Source organism: Lepisosteus platostomus, chromosome 16 (genome assembly GCF_059453375.1).
Source record: "Lepisosteus platostomus isolate fLepPlt1 chromosome 16, fLepPlt1.hap1, whole genome shotgun sequence".
Taxonomy (NCBI): domain Eukaryota; kingdom Metazoa; phylum Chordata; class Actinopteri; order Semionotiformes; family Lepisosteidae; genus Lepisosteus; species Lepisosteus platostomus.
The window spans coordinates 26,603,499-26,625,829 of record NC_142626.1 but is presented as its reverse complement, the minus strand read 5'-3'; the positions used below and the strand labels follow the sequence as shown (position 1 = coordinate 26,625,829).

At 41.6% G+C, this 22,331-nt stretch overlaps 1 protein-coding gene across 3 annotated transcripts in view; it reads left to right on the top strand.

Moving 5' to 3' along the window:
* LOC148647118 (interferon-induced protein 44-like) overlaps positions 1-22,331 on the top strand; it is a 47,784-nt gene that overhangs the window by 9,212 nt on the left and 16,241 nt on the right. For all 3 annotated transcript variants that reach the window (XM_088609362.1, XM_088609361.1, XM_088609364.1), the window contains 4 exons: positions 501-539; positions 4,938-4,977; positions 6,273-6,468; positions 8,900-9,052. In XM_088609362.1, coding sequence (XP_088465488.1) covers positions 501-539; positions 4,938-4,977; positions 6,273-6,468; positions 8,900-9,052 — 428 coding nt within the window. The remainder of the gene's footprint in view (positions 1-500; positions 540-4,937; positions 4,978-6,272; positions 6,469-8,899; positions 9,053-22,331) is intronic.

Sequence of the window (22,331 nt, the reverse complement as noted above, 5' to 3'; positions counted from 1 at the left end):
AAACAGAATACACGACTGTCAATTTGCCAGGTGAGATGGAGGGAGCTTTAGAGAACCCTGTCATTGGATAGGTTCCATCTTTTAAGATACCACATCACAAGTTGTTGACTGGCTGAGATGCAATCAGGTATAGTTCTGGACTTTTAACCATTGCTCCATGGAAGGCGTTTTACAATATCACCAGGATGTTAACTGCAATACACACTGTAGACAATTCCTTGACAGATGCTATGGCTCTCAACCTGGAACATGTGGGTAATTCTGTTTGTCTGGCCTTGTGCTGCTGATCATAAAACCTCTGTGCTTTTTACATGAACATCAACCTGTTTGGTACAAAATGTTTCATACCACTGCTCTTCAGAAACTGTTTGGCAGTAAAACAAGAGTCTGGGGAGTTACTGTACCTGGAAGCATTCAGACCCAGTTAATTTTAAAAGTAGTATTGTTTCATGAAACCAATCCTAACTGAATTTAACACACATAATTGTTTTTTAATACAGAAAAGCATCATTCCCCCCCAACACCACCGCCAAATCCAGGTAAGGTTCGTATTTCATACATAATCTACAAACAAATATGAGACAAAAGGTGGCTCAGCAGGCCAAAATTGTATTTCTTTTTGTCTACTTTTAACAATTACTTGTTTCACCATGGAGTTAACCATTACTTTAAAAAGTAATGCACTTATCCTACAGTATGAAGTGAAAGACAGGCTTGTCACTTAAGTGGAAATTTATTAAAAAAAAAACAAAAAACAGTTTATACTATCCCTGTGATATGTTGCTCTTTTATCAGAGATCATATAAAAGGTTGCTTGGATTGTTTCCGTGAGTGGGATTGTCTCGGAATGAGTTTGATCAAACAATTGTGTGCACATCATACCCACCCCCTTACACAGCCCATATAACTAAAGTGAGGAAAAGGAAATAGCATTGGGTTTCATGGTGTTCTGAAAACCTAAGAGAGAGGCACCAGACTGCTTGGTCAAGGCACACAGATTATTAGAAATCCTTAATAACACTTCATTCTCAGTGGAATAGTACACCTTGTTTCTACACCCTCCAGCTACCCTCCCTACCTATAAAACCTCCACCCATACTGCTTAAACAGTTACTCCAATGGAACCAATCCCAAAGCCCAGAGTCAACCTCCTGCTGCCATGTTCATCAGTACATTTTTATCTATAGTCTATATACTGTAATAATGTGCTATACTGCACATTGCCCACCCGTTAAATAAGCTCATCTATTCGCGGCATGGGATAAGCATCGAACACTGAGATTTCATTTCATTTTTGAAAGTTATAGTAAAACCTAATTGTTCTGTCTGGCTTTGGAACCAAATACAATTGGTTAGGCCCACTCACTATGAAACTACCATTGCTAACATTTGCTCCACCTTCTCTTAATAATCTTTCTTATTGCTTTGGGAATGCGGTAAGGGGAGACTATACATTTTTCCCTGGTTCCGTGATGATGTGTGTTATGTTTCCAGCTTCTCATACTGCCGCTTTAAGAAGGCGCAGACTTTTTCAAAGTACCTGACCACTCACCTGTTTCGTTCGATCCTCACATTCTCTGCATTTCTCTATTTTAGGAAACCTTAGTCATTCACCCTTTGCTCAGTATTTTTGGAAGTTCTCTCCTAGTACTCAACACTTCTCTTCGTCTCGTTTGGTCTCGTTTCCCCTGTCTTACGGATTGCTTTTCTCCTCAGGCCTTGATTCTTGGATTACGCTTGTCGGCTTGCTGTTTTGGTTTTGCTTTATTGGTATTGGTACTCTTCATTTTTCTGGCTCCCTGGTTTATGACTTTGTTTTGTGTTTCCCTTCGGTTTTGAACTTTTGGACTGGTTTCAGGCTTACGGCATTAGAACGCGGTTACACTACTCCGCGCAGGATTCTTCACGATCTACCTGGCTACTTTAACAATGTGATGTTGAATAAAGTGGTTTCTTCCTGGTATTCTGGAAAATACATCTTTATTCTGGGACAGGAACTCCTGCAAGTCTTGTCTCTGGTTTTGAGCTACTGTTAGTCTCCCTTGGCTACTGGATCAGTGCCTTCTTCTAGAGGATCAAGGACAAACTGGACTGGTGAGGATTCTGTCCCATGCCATTCCTTCAACAAATTAATGTAATAGATTTGAAATTGGCTTCTTTTTTAATTTTAATTTTATAATTAACAGGACCCAACTTTTACTGTCAGATTCCCACCACAAAGCCACAAGAAAGTTTTCCCCTGGATGAAATTCCCTTAGTGTGACCCCTTGGTTATAAATTTGGGTTTGTTATGCCTGTGCTTTCTCTAAATCTGCCTTCATCCTCTCCCTCATTTGTTCCACATGTACAAGATTGTTGTTCCCATGTTTCTTTCACTAGATCCAATTATTCTCCGGGTCTTCCAGAATATAATAATTCAAAAGGGGAAAATCCCATAGAAGCTTAGGGAGCTTCCCATATCGCAAACATTAAATAGGGTAAAAGCTGATCCCAATTTTATCCATCCCTGTGCATAGTCTTCCTTAACATGCTTCTTAGTGTCTTATTAAATCGCTCTTCCAAGCCATCTGTTTGTGGATGATAAACTGAGTTTCCAATTTGATGAATACCAAATAGTTTACTTAACTCTCTCATAATGTTGGACATACAGGGAGTACCCTGGTCTGTTAGGATTTCCTGGGGGTATTCCTACTTTAGAGGAGAACTGAATGAGTTCTCTAGCAATGTTCTCTGCACTGGCTACCCTTAAAGGAATTCCCTCAGGATATAGTGTAGCATTATCCACTGTCACTAATATATATTGGTATCCCTTAGCAGATTTTATAAGAGATCCATCTCTATACGCTCAAAAGATGTTTCTATTATTGCATGGGACCAAGGGGGCTTTTATAATAAGGCTGAGGTGCTGTCCTTTGGCACTCAGGACACTACTGGAAGTACTGTTTTATCGCCTTACTTATTCTGGGCCAAAAGAAACCTTTGAGGAGACTTTCAGCTGTTTTCTTCACCTCAAGAAGACCTCCCAGGAGATGGCTGCGTGCAAGATTGAGGAGTGTTCTTTGATAAGGCTGTGGCACAAGCAGCTGTTCTATCTCTTTGCATTCTCCCTTTTGGACCTAATAAAGCAGATAATCTCTCACCACAAAATAAGAAGAGGAAAGGGTTTGGTTAGGATCACACAGAAATCCCTCAATCTTTTTCACGTGACACATGCATGTTTCAGATGACCTTCTTCCAGTTGCCCTGTTTTAAACTGACCTCAGCGATCACTCACTTTTAGATCTGTTAATTCTATATTCAATAAATCTACATCTATTTTAGATTCTGTTGCTTCTTTTTCTCTTGGTTCCCTCTGGGTCTCCATGGCTTCTTCTTATCCCTATGGCATTTCGTGGTGTCATTCACCATATCCTCGAAGCAAATCAATCTGGGACAGAGCAGTGACTCTGTGGCTAAGGATCTACACCTGTGGCTGGAAGGTTGCCAGTTTGAATCCCGCGGCCGGCAGATTAATCCTACTCTGTATGGCTCCTGAGCAAAGCCCTTAACCCCAGCTGCTCCAGGGGTGCCATATAAATAGCCGACCCTGCGCTCTGTCCTCAAGCTTCTCTCTCCCCGTCTGTGTGTCTCATGTAGAGCAAGCTAGGATATGCATAAAGACACATTTCTAATACAAGAAATTGTATATGGCCAATAAAGATCTTATCTTAATCAATGGGTGTTCTTATTGGTGTCTGGATGATGGAATTCTGGACTCTCTTCCTAATAATATGGGATAGAGAAGTTGTTTGGCCACACCCACGGTAGCACGATATTTACCTTGAGAGGTGTTCAAGTTAATACCAGTGGTGGGATATATTTTGGTATCTACATGGATATGGATGAATTCCAATTTCTTTTTTAAGAACTGTCCCTCTGGGTACCCAAGTTACCGGAGTCCAGTAGGGCATCAATGGTTTTCCCTTTTACTTTAATTTTTGTGAGTAGAGGCTACAGGGCAGTTGGATTTTCTTCCGTCTTCTAAATCTACCTGCCTGGGATCTGGCTGATTCGGACAGTCAAAGGCCAGATGTTCTAAATCATGACAAATGAAGCATCTGAGAGTATTCTGTCATGGTGTAGTCCATCAAATAAGTCTTCTTTGTGGGGACATTCGGAGAGGGATAAAGCTTTGAACTGGTCCGCGTTTAGCCTTGAGGAAAAAAAAATAGAATCATTCTCTGAGGTTTTTAGAGAAGAAAAAAGGTCACCTCAGCTGTGTAGCTGACAGCATGGTCCTGGGATGAATGAAGGGGAGATGCGTGAGAATTTAATATAGAGCTCTTGATCAGAAGCCCAGGTGCTAAAGAGACACATTCTCAGGTGACAATCTTGGAGGAAAAAACAATTTAGAGGGCTGCTTTGGTAGTGTTAATGGCCCTCTAGTGGTGAACAGGAGAAGATTCCTTCTGTCTCACACTCCATATAAAAGAGTAGAGGAAGAATTATACATCTGAATGTTTTCATTTATATCATTATCATATGTAGCTAAATAATTGTTACATTTATCTGAGATTGTATATGGTGTTGTCAAAGGCTACAAGATAAACCTGACTTTCAATAATCTGGACTGCTAAAAGACATGGAGATTAAAGTGGGGAGAGGAACTGCAGTGGGACCAGTGCTTAAGGGGTTCATGTTCAACTGCATTTATATAGCACATAAATACAGACTGATAGATGTACAGAAGCATTTACAAGCCTCTTCATATCACTCTATTATGGTGTCAAAATATACAGTGCAAACTCTAAATTCATGTTATTGCAACAGTCTCAGACAATCTGATACTTTACTGTCAATTTGTAGTTAACCAGAACCAGGTAAGGAAAAAGGATTGAAGAAACTTTGATGATTTTAAGTTACATAAAGGTTGTCATGATGTCATTTCTGTTTTTTAGAACTTGTTAACCCATGGAGGGAAATAGTCTGGGGCAAAGAGTAAGTATTTAAAAACACAGTATGAAACCCACATCACACTGTACCTCCCAATGTGGAGCTGTAAGAATGAGATGAAAGCTGTTCAATACAGTCCTGGAGAGCTGCTGTGTTTGTATGTCCCTGAAGAACTGATAGAAGGTGTTCAGTTAAGAACAATAATGAGTATAAAATTGTTAAGAGGAAGAAATTGGAAAGAAAAACTACATTATTCCTTAACCCGTCTCATACCTCCTGACACCCATAGTGTAAAACCCAGAATCCATAATGCCTGGTAATTAGTCATGGTTGTCAGTAATTGGAGTAAGAAGCCACGCATATAAATATATTTTTCATAATAAAAATCTCAAATAAAATTGCTTCCTAATTATTTGTTCCTGAATTAAGCATTATAAAGAAATATACATAATTTCAATGTGTATTAAAAAAGGTTCAATGTGTTTATATTATGCTATAATATTAAATTGTTCCTTATATATATCTGGCAGAGTAATGTAGCTCTCCAAATCTATGTGGATGTAAAACAATAAAAATGTAAAAATAATATAAAAGTAATGTAAAACATTTGGATCTAAACATAAAAAAAGCATGTTGCACTCACAACAAGATATAAAAATAAACTATTTCTTTACTGTACCCAACATGGTAATTTTGTTTTGTAAAATAGAACTTGTTTCTTTTTTAAAAATTAATTTAATGTTTAACATTCTGTAATATACAATAGAAAATTAATAAAAGTCTAAACTCTATACAACTTAAATTCTGTCATTGGAAATGTTTGTCTCAAGGGGCTCAGTATTGAGTGGAATTCAAAACCAGGCTTCCAGACACCATGTTAAGCATTCACTGCACCACCTGGCAGTTTTACAAAACAGTGCTATCCTTCAACACAATATTAAAAAGTGTGGTGTGCTATGTTGCACTGAGGTGTGTTCACTGCAAATTACTGCATTATCCTGCGTGCATTCTGAATGGCTGGATCTGTATATATTAACAGAGATGTTCTTAGTTGAGTAGCAAAAGGAAAAAAAAATGTGAACAGGAAGAGTGGTAGAAAAAATATAATTCTTGGTCTGAAAATGATTGTTTTAGTAGAGTGACCTCTACTTACAATCGTAATATCACAGGAAATTGTAAATACAAAATTTCAATATTTACTATTATTTTGTTAGCCACTTCGTCAAGCTGTTTTTGACAATAAGTATCTACCCACAGAACAGTGTAGAAGCCCAGTTATACACCCTTCTAGGATGTATTATTTTTTCTTTATTGTGGGATCTCTTCTTTCTTATTTGCAGGGAGAAAGCAAGACTGATGAAAGAAATAAGGACTTTAACACCAAAATACAAAGAAGCAAAAGAATTAAGAATCATGATGGCTGGACAGATCAAGGCTGGAAAGTCCAGTTACATCAATACAATTGATTCTGTGTTTCAAGGTCATTTGACAAGCCGAGCTTTGGTTGGTGAAGATAAATACAGTTTTACCACGAAGGTTAGTAGCCATCTAGAGGGTCTGTTGAATGGAATAATATATTCAAATTCTTTATAAATTATTTGCAATGCTGATAAACATACGGGTAATTTAGTTATGATAGTATATAGCAAACTCTACAGTGACTTGGCACTATTAATGTATGGATTATTCCTGACTGTTAATGTCATGGATTGTGACGCCTAAATGCAGGAACTGCTTTTGTTGTGTCGATATAGCAATTATGAGGATGCTAGGACCCTTTTTTTCTTGCAACAGGATCTTTTTTTTCTTTTTTTCAGTGCACTCACAGTTAACTCACAGTTATCCTAATGTGCAGAATATCCCAGTTATTTACAGTATTTCAGTCTTCCCTTCACATAAAAGTATTTATATAATAATAATAAATTATTGCTTACACTTATATAGCGCTTTTCTGGACACTCCACTCAAAGCGCTTTACAGGTAATGGGGACTCCCCTCCACCACCACCAATGTGCAGAATCCACCTGGATGATGCGACAGCAGCCATAGTGCGCCAGAATGCTCACCACACATCAGCTATCAGTGGGGAGGAGAGCAGAGTGATGAAGCCAATTCATAGATGGGGATTATTAGGAGGCCATGATCAGTAAGGGCCAATGGGAAATTTGGCCAGGACACCGGGGTTACACCCCTACTCTTTTTCGAGAAACGCCCTGGGATTTTTAATGACCACAGAGAGTCAGGACCTCGGTTTTACGTCTCATCCGAAGGATGGCACCTGTTTACAGTATAGTGTCCCCATCACTATACTAGGGCATTAGGACCCACATGGACCACAGGGTGAGCACTCCCTGCTGGCCCCACTAACACCTCTTCCAGCAGTAACCTTAGTTTTTCCCAGGAGATCTCCCCTCCAGGTACTGACCAGGCTCACACCTGCTGAGCTTCAGTGGGTTGCCAGTTGTGAGTTGCAGGGTGATATGGCTGCTTGCTAAAGCTAAAAAAAATTCTGTGATTGCCCACTCAACACACAGAACAGATGATACAACTAATATTAAGTACAAGAACCCCATTGACCCCAGTTACCAGAACCAAATGTTCCAAAAGAACAGTCCAGTATTTTTATTTTCCATAACCAGCTCTGGCTGGTGGCGTGGTGTGCCTCCTTACACCACAGCAAAGAAAAGGTGTAGTTTCAGGCACCCTCCTCTGTCCCAGGCATCCTAAACAACATGTATCTATGCTCCTTTCACTTCCCAGTTTGTCTCCAACTCCAAACATGTTTTACAGTAAGATGGAGAAGCTTTTCTCCGCTGCTTTCAGTACCTGATATCCAAGTCCTCTCTTGGGTCCAATAGCTACAATCTCTGTGTTTTCTAACTTCTGTCTGACTTTTCAAAATTCTACCCTGTTCTCTTGACTTTGGGTTTTTAGTGCCCCCTTAACAAGGGCTCAAGTTTTATTCTCAGGGGATGTGGAAGTCTTCCTTTGATGTTCTGGGTGTGGGCAGAGCTCACAACTCACTGCTCAGGGCTCATTGAGGAACCAGCTGTATACAGGTGCACTGTGTATTCATGCCCTGTTCTTGAGCCCCCCTCCCATTCACAGGCACAATCAAACCTGTCTTGCAGCCACACCATTAATGAAGGATAATAATTAATGAGGAAGCTCAGAGAACAAGGAATGAAATGCATCAATACTTAGGCTGACAGTGTGCATTCAACGCAACTTAAAGTCAATACAGTCCCAGACATCTGGTCCATACATCTCCCAACTTGTGATAAGCAGAAATTTTACCACCTTTTATCCTGATCATCAGATTTCCAAAGTGAAACATTGTTGGACTTGATCAGTAGTAGGATGCAAACCTCTTTGAAGCATTATGCATTTTGACAACACCACAACTAAATAGACTTTCAAGATTTCAAGATTTTTTATTTGCCATATACAGTAAGTGTATTGAAATGCTTACTCATTCAGCTGTAGCCAGTAACAGTGAAAAAAAAGTAAAAATATGCACAAATGACAAACAGACAATGGACATTACAATAAATTTAGACATTAGATGTTTTAATACAGCCAAGACAGGACATACAGTAGTGCAGACAGTCCAGTACCTTAAAGTGCAGGTGCTAATTTGTGCAGTAGTCAAAGCTTACCTGTTTATGATAAGTCATTTTTTTAATCAGTTCCTGAAGAGAGAATATGAAAAGAGCAAATGTAGAAATCTGTTTAATGTTTCCAATAAGTCTCCATAATGACTAAATTTGTGCCAAAACAAAGGCAACTATCCATGAAGACCTGAAGTGAGATGATCTAGTCTTTTAGTACAATTGTATTAAAATATCTATACGGACCTTTAAAGTGCAACACACTGATGCCTAAAAGTGGTAATTAAATTTCATCTGCACAATGGGGATAATTCTCTCAGAATTTATAATTTTGCTTTTCTGACTTTTCTGTTTAGTTTAAACCATACAGAGTAGAGGACTGTGCAAATGGAGAAGGAGATGGAGTTCTCCCTTTTGTTCTCTATGATGTCATGGGAATAGATAATATTGTGAAAAGTCCTGATGTCTTCGTCAGTTTGGTGAAAGGCCATATAAAAGATGGATACACGGTAAGTTGTACTCACAATGCATCACAATTCCACCAACACATAACTGCTTTAGGAAAAACAACTGTTTAAACACTAGCCTCTTTAGAGAGAGGGCTTGGAGAGGAATCTGAGGTGAGGCACATCAGCAAGTATTGAGTCAAGAATGGTAAGAAACAGGTAATTCAGGTGGAGTTCTGAATGACCACTGACACACAACCTCTGTCTCTGTAATATTGATGAACAGTGTGATTCTACTGTATGCTTGTACAACTGCTGTAAGTGTAGCTTGCAGTGCTTTTGGGGTGTGTGCTACAACAGCACAATCATTAACATACTGGAGCTCAAGTAAATATTCTGATTTTAGCTTAGTGGCATTTTGGAATCTCCTCATATTAAAGAGGTTCCGGTCCAACCAAAAGTTAAAAAAATACCTCACTTTCTACAAAAATATGCGTGCGCAGGAGTGTGTAACTCACAGGTGGAAGATGTTAAATAGGACTGGTACAAGCACACTGTCTTCAGGAAGCTCTTCAGTGATTGTGGCAATACGTCTGTGAAGCATGACCATCGCAAGACCTTTGCCAGCAGCTGAGAGGAGAGATATTGTCCTGCTCTTGTCACAGGTGGATCTGTCATCTTATAAATGATGATAATGTTTTCATCTCTCCATTTATGTGGAATGCGTCCTTATCTCCACAATGAAGCGATGAATGGTTCACATGCAAATGTAACCTCCCTGTTTCAAAATTTCAGCTGAGATGAAGTCAGGCCCAGGAGTTTTGTAATTTCTGTGAGACATGATAGCAGAGTAGACCTCAGAGAAGGTGGGTGGGAGGTCAAGACCTTTGATTGTGGGCAGGACTGGAAGATTTCCCAAAACTGAGAACTTAACAAGGTTTGGATTGTTTAAGAGTGCTTGGAAATGTTTGCTCTACTGATGTACTGATGGCATTGGATGGTCTTCAATGTGTCATAGACGTTAGCATGCCATATTTGTCCTTGTGGTTCTGTATTTCATGTGCCTTGGATATCCAATACTCATTTCAAAACTGTTGCAGAACATTCTGTAAATATTTTTTTTCTCCATTCTTCTTACTGTTTTCTAAAAACCTTAGAAGTGGGGTTGTAGTTCTTGTGCATGGCACCTAGCTGATTTGAGATGTCTTTTGAGTTATCATCAAACAAGTTTTGATGTTTCTTTCAACTATAGCTGATGGATTAGGGTGCTTTCTCATGGAGCGATATAAAGAAGTCCATTCCTCAATTGCACCTTCTTCTGTTAAGCCTCAAGGTTTTCTAGAATGCTGCATGTTGGTTCATACAGTACCTCCACTTCTTGTGTGCCACAAAAACACAATCACTGCAGTTGTTTTTTTTTTCTTGGAAGAGCTCTTTATTTGACCCATCCTTCATTCGTTAACTATGATCATCCTATGGTCCATCCAGCACTCTGCTTCTCTCATGACTCATGTGACAATATCATATTTAATATCGGAGCGCTTAACAATGATGTAATCTATAAAATACAAGTGCTTTGACGTTGGGTGCCTCCATTTGTATTTATATTTCATTTGAAAGATGGTGTTTGTGATAGTGAGACTATGCTCAGCACAGAGACTTCAATCCATTTTTCTCTTCCATATCCAATGCTGGGTTTCCAAAGCAACCCATTCCAATTGTCACTATTGTTCTCTACTCTTGCATTGAAGTAGAAGGATTTTGTTGTTCTGGGGACTTGGAGCTTCATCCAACATTCTTCATTATTTGTTTTCAGAGTTTGTGCATAAGCACTAAGGAGAGTGGTGTCACGATTGTAGTCCCTCCCCCTTAAGGGCGCTCCAGCTCTTTCACTTCGGACTTGATTTTGTGCACCTGCCCCCTGTTCCAGCCTCCTTCCAGCCCACCTTAAAAGCCAGACGCTGACGTTAATCTGGGCTCTGTATTGCTTTCCGTATCATGCGAGGCCCAGGACCTGGATGCGCCTGGCTCCGTTATGCTTTTAGTTTCTGTTCCTGTTCCCATTCCCGTTTCCCCTGCCAGTCCCAATCTGGCTCTAGTTTTTTAATTGTCAGTCCCGGATGGATCGCCTTGCTTTAGACTTTTGCCCTGTCTTTGGATTCCTCTTTTGACTCATCCCCGGATTGTTTGCCTCGGTCTCACCTCCCCCGATCACCAGCACTCCATGGACATTCCCTGTTTTCATCCCCGTATCCTGTATGACCTTTTCCCCGTGTTTTCTTCACTTTTCCCTGGGTCGTGTTATCTGCATAGGGTCCGGAAAAACGCTTCCGTTACAAGTGGCATGCTACTTACAAATGACAGGGATGCAAAGTGACATACAGTAAGCCTTTTGCTTAAGCCAGTAGGTGTTTCCGTGGGGAGAAGCATTTTTTTAATTGCGGTCAACACCATACATAGCCTTCTCCATTCTACCTTATAGACCCAGAAGTCTGGTCTCACTTTGACCAGTAATATCATTATTACAATGTTTCAACTCTGCTGCAATGAGTGCAGTCCTGTGTATGGGTCTATCCATACCATAGTTGCTATCCAGAAGAGTCCTTATGACTATTGCTAGTCCTTATGACTATTCCATATTGCTAGTCATAGTAACACATTACTGCTGTGACATTTTCAATCACCAGGCTCAATGCCCCAATAGGTGAAGCAGCCTACCTTAGAAAGTGTGAGTGGACAATGTGTGGGCCACCTTTTCTAGGGTGGTGTGGTCCCTAAAAAAGGGGTGTTCAGAAACACCTGGTTCTCTGCATTGAGATCCCAGCTACGGATGACAAATAGCCCTGTGACACTACCATGCAGGGCCCAGACTAGGGGCTTCCAGGTCATCCAGCCCTGCCCCTGTAACCAGGACCCCCATTGCCAATAGACTTTAGTAATGATAGGAAATTATCATAGAAATGATAATTCCAATCCTGTGATGTTAATAACTGAACAATTGGGAAAATGCAGAATCGTAGGGGGAGCAGTACAGAGCCAATCAGGAACAAGGATTTACAGGGGTAGTTCCTGTGCTGTTATTGTCTGAAACCAAACTGGAAGGTTTTGAAAAGCTTATTTGCAATGAGATAGTTGCATAACTAAATTCTAACAGCACATTCTAAAGTTTTAGCCAGAAAAAGAATTTAGATATAGGGTGAAAACTAGAAAGGGGAGAACAGCAACAACAATCATCCAGGAATGAGGTGGAACAGTATAACTCTGGTGGACAACCAAAAACCTCTAAGACAGTGTTACAAAGCTGGGATGAAGCAGGTAATGTAGTAGGTAGGTTTGGCTTGAACAGTCTGGTGAGGGTGGTGAACAGGTGTCTAGGACTGTTAGGTTGCTCTCAATGATATAGGAGAAGTAGCTGGATCCAGATGCAATCCAATGCAGCTGTAGTGTGCTCTCTGAAGGCACCAGTTCTGTAGGGTTTGGGCATTTACTGGGACAATTATTAATTGTAGCAGTAAATCACAAAATTGATTCTTTTGATGGCTTTAGAATCCAACCATGCGATATATCTCAAACAACGCACACACACAGGTACTAATACACGAGGATACATTTATTAATACATAGAATATGCATGTAAACCTAACAGATCTTATTGAGAGGGTTATAAGAATACAAAAGATATATATTCAATCAGTTACAAAGTGTTACACATATCAAGAAGACAAACGTTAAGTATATCATTCATTTAGACCGTTTCGTAAATGAACTTGGTTACAACTTCTACATTGGATACTCAAAACAAGTACATAACTCTTAGGAATTAAATTGATATCAACTGGTTGGGATAACAATTGAATTCTTGAGCTGTAATGCATTGAAGTTGAATACTCATCCAATCTCTGGGGATTCAGATCTCCTGCGGGCTCTCTGGCTCCGTGCCAGGCTGTGCTGTGCGGCTTGCGACGGTGCGCTGCTGATGCTCACTGACCGGCTAGTTAGTGTTGGCTTTAACTAGCAAAGTTTGTGCACAGGAGAAAAGATGACTGTGGGTCCCAGCAGGTCAGGAAGAGGACCGGTTCGTTCCTGATGAAGCGCTAGTTCTGAATACTGATTCAGCTGTCTACAGTTCCGACCTGTTCATGAGGCTTGCTGCTGGTGTTAACCTCGGGTGGATCCTCTGGTTACTCTCTGGCAACCTCCGCTCTCGACTCTTAGAACAAAGGAAAGTTCTGGCACTCAGACACACTGGCCGTTCCGTAGTTGTCCGGGCTGAGTCTCAGGATGGTCAGGAGGCGCTCTGCGAGAATGTCCTGCCCTTAGGAGCCTTCTGCTCCTGGGCCGTCCTGCTCTGGAATTCTCCTTTGAGATTCTCCCTTTCAGAAAAGTCCACTACAGGCTCTCTGTGTTGCCTGTTTTTACCTGGAGGAACTTCAGCTCGTTCATTGGCTGAAAGTTTCTTGGGCATCAGAGCCCACATGGGTTACTTGGCCCTACCAGTCCCTGATTGGTTGATCAAGGTGAGATATGAGTCACTTACTCCTGACACTTAGGAATGCAGTCCAGATGTCCATCTGGCACTCCCTAGACAGATAGGCGCCAATGGATGACCATTGATCATGATAGCCAGGCTTAGCTAAGTGAATCCCCATTTGGGAGCTGTCCCTTATCAAAAGAAAACATCTTTAAATCAGCCTGTATGAATAGTTTCTCTGTGGCTGCACCACAGAGATGAACAGAGAGATGGGGCCTCATTTGGGAAAGCACCGCAACACTTAATTCTTTCTTAGGAATAAGCCTCACCGCTACATATCCCCCCTTTTTGAAGGTCACGAGGTCCTAAGGCGTTGTGGCCTTCAAAACAAAACAGAGTTAAGTGATGTCCCTTGTCATTAGAACATTAACCTTAAATGTCCACATTACTCCTCGAGAATTCATACCGGAACCAGCATTGGATACAAACATTATAAACAACATCTGGAGTACTGTATGTATAAACAAGGTAGGAGACATCATCTCTGTCTAGGAATTACACATCAGGAAGTTCACTGTCAATATCTGATACCTCTGTAGGCAGATATTTGGGAAGAAGAAACTTCCTTTCTTTTGACTTGCTACCTTTGACTCATTCATGCTACCCAGAGTACATCTTGATGTGAGTGTACAGCATTCAGAGTACATTGTCATGATCCAGCTACCCGGCAGTAGTGTTACAATAACAACAGTTCCTGTTACCAGCCCCCCGTTAAACCACAACACCTGTTGGGGTATCTGCTAGGGTGGTTTGGAGGTTTGTTCCATTAAAGCAAACTCAACTACCTGTACCTCTTCAGGGCTTACTGTTTCTTGGATTTCTATCCAGTTCAATAGTGTGGCACCTGAAGGCATCCACGACCTCAAGTTTGGTCTTATATTGTCTGGTTCCAGACCGTACAGTAAGTCACCAAGCTGTACTATGGCCTCCTTGGGAACTTACAGGAACTGTTTTATTAGGTAGCTGTATCATGCCTGTCACAAGTCATGGTGACAGTTAAATGGTGTGTTGACCAGCTATTTACATCCCACCTGCTTTTCATGGGGTTCATTAACCTCCCTCTGCTCGTTAGTAGCTTTACACCCTTCATTGGTGAATCGTTTAGACACAGCCAATGGATAGCTTTGGTAGCCATACCCATCTCAAGATTTGGAACCAAATTCAATCTTGGATTGCCTTCTGGGTGAGCTATGAGCGATGGGGTTAATGTCACATACTCCTCTACTGAGAAGAGTGGAATCAAGTGGGTTGGGAATTTTGCCGTGGTTAGACTGGCTACAGTGGCACTAAGCTCCCTTAACAGGTCTTGTGTCAACATTCTGACCTGTTGCACACAAGCATAAACCCACTGTATAACACTGGCAATCATGTCCACTGGTTGGGGGATAAGGTTTAACCCTGTTGCATAGAAAGTTGCCTGTAGGGTTTTCCCTAAGCTTTCCAGCCTTTGCTGCTGTTGATACAGTCTGTCACTACCCCCTGGCATCTCTGACACCTGCCTTCTTGGGGCAGTCAGGGTGAGAGTGCCAGTAGCACACAAACTTACCAGAAAAAGCAAATGCACAACAGTGGTGGCAGCAATCAGTCCTCCCAAAAGTTTTTTCAGGTGGCTGATCCCAGTCATCTCCTTCTGAGTGACTGTCGCCTTTCTAAGCTGGCGCAGCGTGTACATGGTGTCTTTCTCAGTATGCCATGTGGCATCTTGGGCACCAACATCCTGGAAATCTGGGGAGATCTGAAGCAGCTGCTGATGCTGCTCCGCCATTTCCAGGGCATCTGCTTTTTCGATTTGTTCATGCCTGTGCTCTAGGAACCCTGCAGGGGGCGGTGCAGCGGTGGAGCATGCCTGACCCTCGGCTGAGTGGTCATCTGGAGCACCTGAGTGATCTAGGATTGTTACCCCATTCTCACTGTTCAGGTCCACCCTGCACACTTCCTGATTGAGGAATCCCTCTATTGGCATGTTTACAATCGTTTGCTGGGCATGGGTGTAGGACACCTGCTCTCTCCCCCCTTCCCTCTCTAGGGGTTCAGGGAGCTGCCCCAGCACTGGGATAGCTAGTTCACGGTCTTTGAACTCACTATCACCCACCAGGCTAATGTCAGTGCAGGCAGGGATTCTGACACCCCGTTTTGCGATGTCCTGCACTGGCAGGCGGGTGGCTTGACCATTCAGTTCCAGTCTGGGTGAACCACTGTTGGTCAGACTCAGACTGACAAACTGAGCTGGTGGCTGTAAGAAAACCGGCTCGGCTTTCATTCCCTGTCCCTTCTGGGGGACTGGGTGTGTTGGCAACCCTGCCATTGAGGCAGGAACAATCAGGTCAGTCTCACTCACTACCTGGTAGTTGTGAGAAATAATGTTACCTGACTGCAGGTTCCCTGGGTCACAGCAGAGGGAGTCGGCATCTGGGATCAGGTGTGTCCATAGCGCAGTAGTCTCAGCGTCCAGCTGGACCTCCTGTTTAACCTGTGAATGTTGCACCAGGGGCACCTGGTGGTGGCCCTGTGACAGCTGCTCAAGCAGATCCTCACTAATAGAGGACCTCTCAGGGCTAAGGGTGAGGGCTACATCACCAACCTGCTCTCCTGCATCTGGATCCCTTCCACCACTGCAGGGTGGTGGTCCTGACCCCTCTTGGGTGCCAGGGTGCACAGGGAAAGCTCCTTTTCATCGCCAGGTGGGGAGATCTGCTCCTCTTTAGGGATGTAAAAGGGGTGTGCTTTAGCTGGTGGATCAGGCGGCTGCTCGGAGCACCGCTCCTGTGGCAGGGAGGCTGTTGGGACCTCAGCCGGGACACAACTTCCCTGTATATCCGGGGAACAAGAAAATATTTTTATTTCTTGTCCAGAGGGAACAGAAGGAATCTTCACATAGGCTTCTGTGTTCGGTGGGCACTGTGTGAGCACAGTCTGCCTCTTGGCCCCCCTTTCCTTCTGTACAGAAGGCTTAGGAGCCTTGACCTGTTTCCACACTTTGCCTTTCTGGTGATCCACCAAAGGTTCCACTCTGAGTCGCATGCCCTTTTCTTTTTCTACCTGTTTGAGCTTGCCGTGTGACATCAAACACCTTTCAACCTCAGTGTCAATCAGTGTCTCACTGGGTAAGACATCTCCCATGGCAGCCTTGAGGTAAAAGCTTCTTGCTTTTCCTCTGTGTTTTACTGCCTGCTCTGTGACTTCAGGGGTGGAGTCAGCACTCGCTTGGGAGTGGCTGACCTCATCCAGGCAGGAACCCTTCCGCTCAATCAGATAGACTGAGGGAGGAAGAGGGGACGGGTCTCCACCTCCTCCAGTAGAGAGTATCAGCTCATTCACGCTTCCGGCAGCCTTGGGGAGTGGTCGTCTCTGTCCTAATAAAACTTGTTCAAGCCTGGCCAGGTGGGCGGCTACTGAATCCTTTTGTTCAGCCTTTTCTAGCTCTTTCCCTCCCCTGGTGTTCTCATGGCACTTAGGACGCTGGGTGCGGTCCTGTGTGAGTGCTTTGGAACGGGGCTTAGCCAGCTCAGGAGCCTGTGCTCCTTCGAGCAGAGGGGAATTAACCCTGCTGGCTCTGACGGCGAACACAGTCGCTTTAACAGCTTTTTGCTCAGACGACTTTGGACATCATACTCCCAGGCTTTCTGCACGAATCTCTTAATATCAGTCATTTTCATGGTCTGTGCATCTGTATGCATTAAGATCATCTTTCTGACTGATGGGTGAAGATTCACAATGAATAAACCCTTGAAATGTGTGTTCTCTTCGCAACCCTCATCATTTCGCCCTGCAAAATAAGTTTGTCTAAGTCTCTCGTAATATTTACGAGGGGACTCGGCTCTCTCGTGCTTAATGTTAAGGGTGGCGGCTATCGCGGCAGTCGGGTCAATAAACGCACTGTATTCTTGGATAAGTGCTTGACAAAGCTGCTCAAAATCATTACAGACTTTCTTCATCTGTCTAGCCATCCACTCATGTACTTGTCTGCTGGTAGTTTTCCTGACCAGAAACACTTTCTCCTGTTCTGTGGCATTTGGCAGGTACTGCAGGGTATACCTGAGGTCCTGTATATAACTCTCGATATGATTCTCTGACACTGCAAGGTCAAATCTCTCTATGTCCTTCGCTAGCTCTCTCAGAGAATGGAGATTTATTCTCGCTTCTCCGCTGATGGAAATATGACGGAGATCGTAGTCAGACTTGTCGCTGCTAGAGAGAGTGCTTAATAGCGACTCGAATTCAGACCTTTTAGCAACCATTGTTAAACTTAAAGAGTATTACTTTTAAGTACGAAATCACAGTTTTACCTCAGAAAACCACAAGATCAAGTATGCAAACCCGGTAGATCACAAAAGATCACAAAACAATCAAGCATTGCTTAAAGAGCAAGGGGAACTTTTTTCAGCACACTGTATTGTCGTGTATGAAACCCACGGCGTTTTATATGAATTATTCCGCTTGGTTGTGTTGTAACAGAAGAAATAAGGTTCTTGATCCCGAGATGAAGTGAAACAGATGAGTTTATTGCATGCAAGGAACAATAAAGCCGAAGTCTTGTTTCCCGCAAGAAACAACAAAACCGAAGTATTGTTCCCCGTATTGTTACAAACTTTTGGGTTATATACAGTTTTCTTCTCCGTTTCTGACGTCACTCGGTCTGATGGTAAAGAGGGGGGTTCATGGTATTTGGCCAGTTTATGATGTTCTGGGCAAATGGTCAGTTTAACATTACACCCAGGGGGGTTCCTAGCTGGCATCTGCACTCCTTATCAGTTAACCCCCTTTCCTGCCATAAACCCCTGCTTGTGACTTGGAAGTCTAAACCCCCTACAGAAAAGATTAAATACAAACCCCTGTCTTCACATCTTTCTTCAGTTGATTCATTTCAGTCTTACCATAGCCCATGCAGGGACGCCAATAAAATGTAGTGTGCTCTCTGAAGGCACCAGTTCTGTAGGGTTTGGGCATTTACTGGGACAATTATTAATTGTAGCAGTAAATCACAAAATTGATTCTTTGGATGGCTTTAGAATCCAACCATGCGATATAACTCAAACAACGCACACACACAGGTACTAATACACGAGGATACATTTATTAATACATAGAATATGCATGTAAACCTAACAGATCTTATCGAGAGGGTTATCAGAATACAAAAGATATATATTCAATCAGTTACAAAGTGTTACACATATCAAGAGGACATACGTTCAGTATATCATTCATTTAGACCGTTTCGTAAATGAACTTGGTTACAACTTCTACATTGGATACTCAAAACAAGTACATAACTCTTAGGAATTAAATTGATATCAACTGGTTGGGATAACAATTGAATTTTCTCGAGCTGTAATGCATTGAAGTTGAATACTCATCCAACCTCTGGGGATTCAGATCTCCTGCGGGCTCTCTGGCTCCGTGCCAGGCTGTGCTGTGCGGCTTGCGACGGTGCGCTGCTGATGCTCACTGACCGGCTAGTTAGTGTTGGCTTTAACTAGCAAAGTTTGTGCACAGGAGAAAAGATGATTGTGGGTCCCAGCAGGTCAGGAAGAGGACCGGTTTGTTCCTGATGAAGCGCTAGTTCTGAATACTTATTCAGCTGTCCACAGTTCCGACCTGTTCATGAGGCTTGCTGCTAGTGCTAACCTCGGGTGGATCCTCTGGTTACTCTCTGGCAACCTCTGCTCTTGACTCTTAGAACAAAGGAAAGTTCTGGCACACGGACACACTGGCCGTTCCGTGGTTGTCCGGGCTGAGTCTCAGGATGGTCAGGAGGCGCTCTGCGAGAATGTCCTGCCCTTAGGAGCCTTCTGCTCCTGGGCCGTCCTGCCCTGGAATTCTCCTTTGAGATTCTCCCTTTCAGAAAAGTCCACTACAGGCTCCCTGTGTTGCCTGTTTTTACCTGGTGGAACTTCAGCTCGTTCATTGGCTGAAAGTTTCCTGGGCATCAGAGCCCCACGTGGGTTACTCGGCCCTACCAGTCCCTGATTGGTTGATCAAGGTGAGATATGAATCACTTACTCCTGACACTTAGGAATGCAGTCCAGATGTCCATCTGGCACTCCCTAGACAGATAGGCGCCAATGGATGACCATTGATCATGATATCCAGGCTTAGCTAAGTGCATCTTCATTTGGGAGCTGTCCCTTATCAAAAGAAAACATCTTTAAATCAGCCTGCATGAATAGTTTCTCTGTGGCTGCACCACAGAGATGAACAGAGAGATGGGGCCTCATTTGGGAAAGCACCGCAACACTTAATTCTTTCTTATTAAAAGCCTCGCCGCTACACAGCAGACTCCATTACAACCTTGTGATTTAATTAGGTGCTTCTTCCAAGACTGAAGATGTACAGATTCAGCCATTCAAAATGCAGTGCAAGTTCCACAACATACTGCAAGGTACCGGATGTTTTTTTTTAATTAGGTTAATAGTGAAGGATCAAACATTTATTTCTCTTATTTCACTAGTTTGCTTTTACTGTGTAAATAATTTACTTACATCATTTCACTATCCTGCTACAAAAATGAAAAATTAGTTCGAGATGGCTGCGCACCTGGAACGTGAAGGGCAGCCTGACCAGAACTGAGAGTGCCTGATATCTGCTTAAGCCATGATTAACAAAATCTATAAGTACATAATGTCTGCTTAAACAATAATTAAAAGGATCCTTACAGTTTTTACAGTTTATCATGTACCAAGACTAGCAGCCCTGGCTTTACACCATATATGGCATGGAATTGTACTGAAACTGTTCTGGGTGGGTTTTCTGTTTGTGATTTTGTATAAAAAGGGTCCTTTTGTATCAATAAGTTGAGTCAGTGCTTCATCAGCTTTGGCTCCCGTGTGCACACGTAATAAAGATCATTCCTGCTTCATACACACCCGGATCGTATCTCCTTTGTTAGACACAACAATGGTAACTGGAAATGCCTTGTGGCGCTAGGAAAGCTGAATGTCTCAGGTACAGCATTTGGGCTGTTGCCAGAAAATGCCTGGTTTCGAATCCAGGCTAATACTGAGGGACAATCGTTTTCCAATTAAATAATTTAATTTTAAATCGTGTATTACAGCATGTTAAACATTAAACTGGTTAAAAAGTAGGTATACTTTATACGAGCAAGATTGCTCAGTTGGACAAAAGATAGGTAAGACTTTACTGATCCCAAAGGGGAATTGAGTGCACACAAAAGTACACAACCTTACAGTGGATTGTAGTTTTAACGTGCTTGTTCTAACATTATAAAGTTTATATACTGTACTTCATAAAACATTATAATGTTTTCTCCATCTCTAAGTATATTTAGTTAGAACACCACTTGCTGTTATTGTAAAAAAATAAAAAAATGTCCTGCTTCAAATACCATTTGATAGTAATATTAATATGGAATTGTGTAACTAAGCAGCTAAAATATCAGAAGTGGATGTTTTGGAAACATTTTGACATTTTTTTTTACTTTTATTGTCCTTATGGTAATAGGCAATGGACTGGCATGTAGTGCGCTGTACCCAGGAGGTTCAAAGTCCGATTAGAGTATTACTTTCTAAATACATTAAAATTGTCCACTATTATAGCTTGTTTCATGATTAAAGATTTCTTCACTGAATTCTTTAAGTTATACAAAGTGTTATTATTACAATTGCCAGTAACTGGAGAGCAGCTTATCAATATGTTGAAACCACACCACAACAGTGAAGACAGATGTGTTACATTTAATTCATTGTTGTTTACTATGTGCTCTGTGGGAATTATTATGTAAACTAAAGAGATATAGAGGAGAACATCTTGTATCGCCTCTTTTTATATTTGTTTTATAAAATGTTCCAATTTAAGTCCAATACGGAATGGATTATTAATAATGTTAATTATGAATGACCATGGATGAGCTGTTAACTGAAAAGTTACAGAGAAGACATGGTGAGTCTTGTCTTTTTAGCTTGGAATTTAACCTTTAGAGCAATCCTTTTGGCTATATTTTTACATAGCCGGATGTGTATCAAGAGATTGGATTAATAAATGGAATAAAAAAAATAGTTCACATATACTTGGAACCCATACAGCTTTGAAACCATATGGAATCATACTGTACATACAAGTAAATTTATACATTACAGATTACACTGCCGTGTGAGCTACTGTTTTAGTATATCCGTGGATCTAAAGCAGTGGTTCTCAACTTTTTTATCAACTGGGCCACAACCATGCCTAAAAGCAAGTCTCAGAGGCCGCCTATATTAATCACTACTAAGCCTACCTTACCTGACCTTATCCTTACCTTATTTGTAAAAAAATTAAAAACAATTAAAATGTATAGTCTTTCCATGTGTAATGTCATTAGGAAGTACAATAAGCTTTGATTTCAAATATAAAGCTAACTGGTGAGAAAGGTATGTTAAGTATAATTAAAAGACTTCATGTTAAAAGAAATGACTTTCATTCCATTATTACATTTTAAAGACAGACACGCTCAGTACAAAGCTGCAGAACAGTCTTTATGTATTGCTGAGCTCAGCGGGTGGTGTGCTGTTTCTTCAGCAACCTGCTGATTGCTTCACACCACAAGAAGGAATTGATTGCGATTTTATCTGTACTATATACGTGTTTTGTTTACAAAATCAAAGTGCTTAAAATTAATTAAAAAGTAAAAAAAAAAACTTACAGCTTACACAAAGATTCTAAGATGACCAGGAGAATGAAAAATCACCCTTTTTTGTGCATAAGTAGTGTTAATATCTAAACCCATAAATAACTAAACACGTTTTTTTTCATGGATTTTAAAGTCATGCAATGTCTAACTTAGATATGAACACTGTATTTTATGTTGCATTT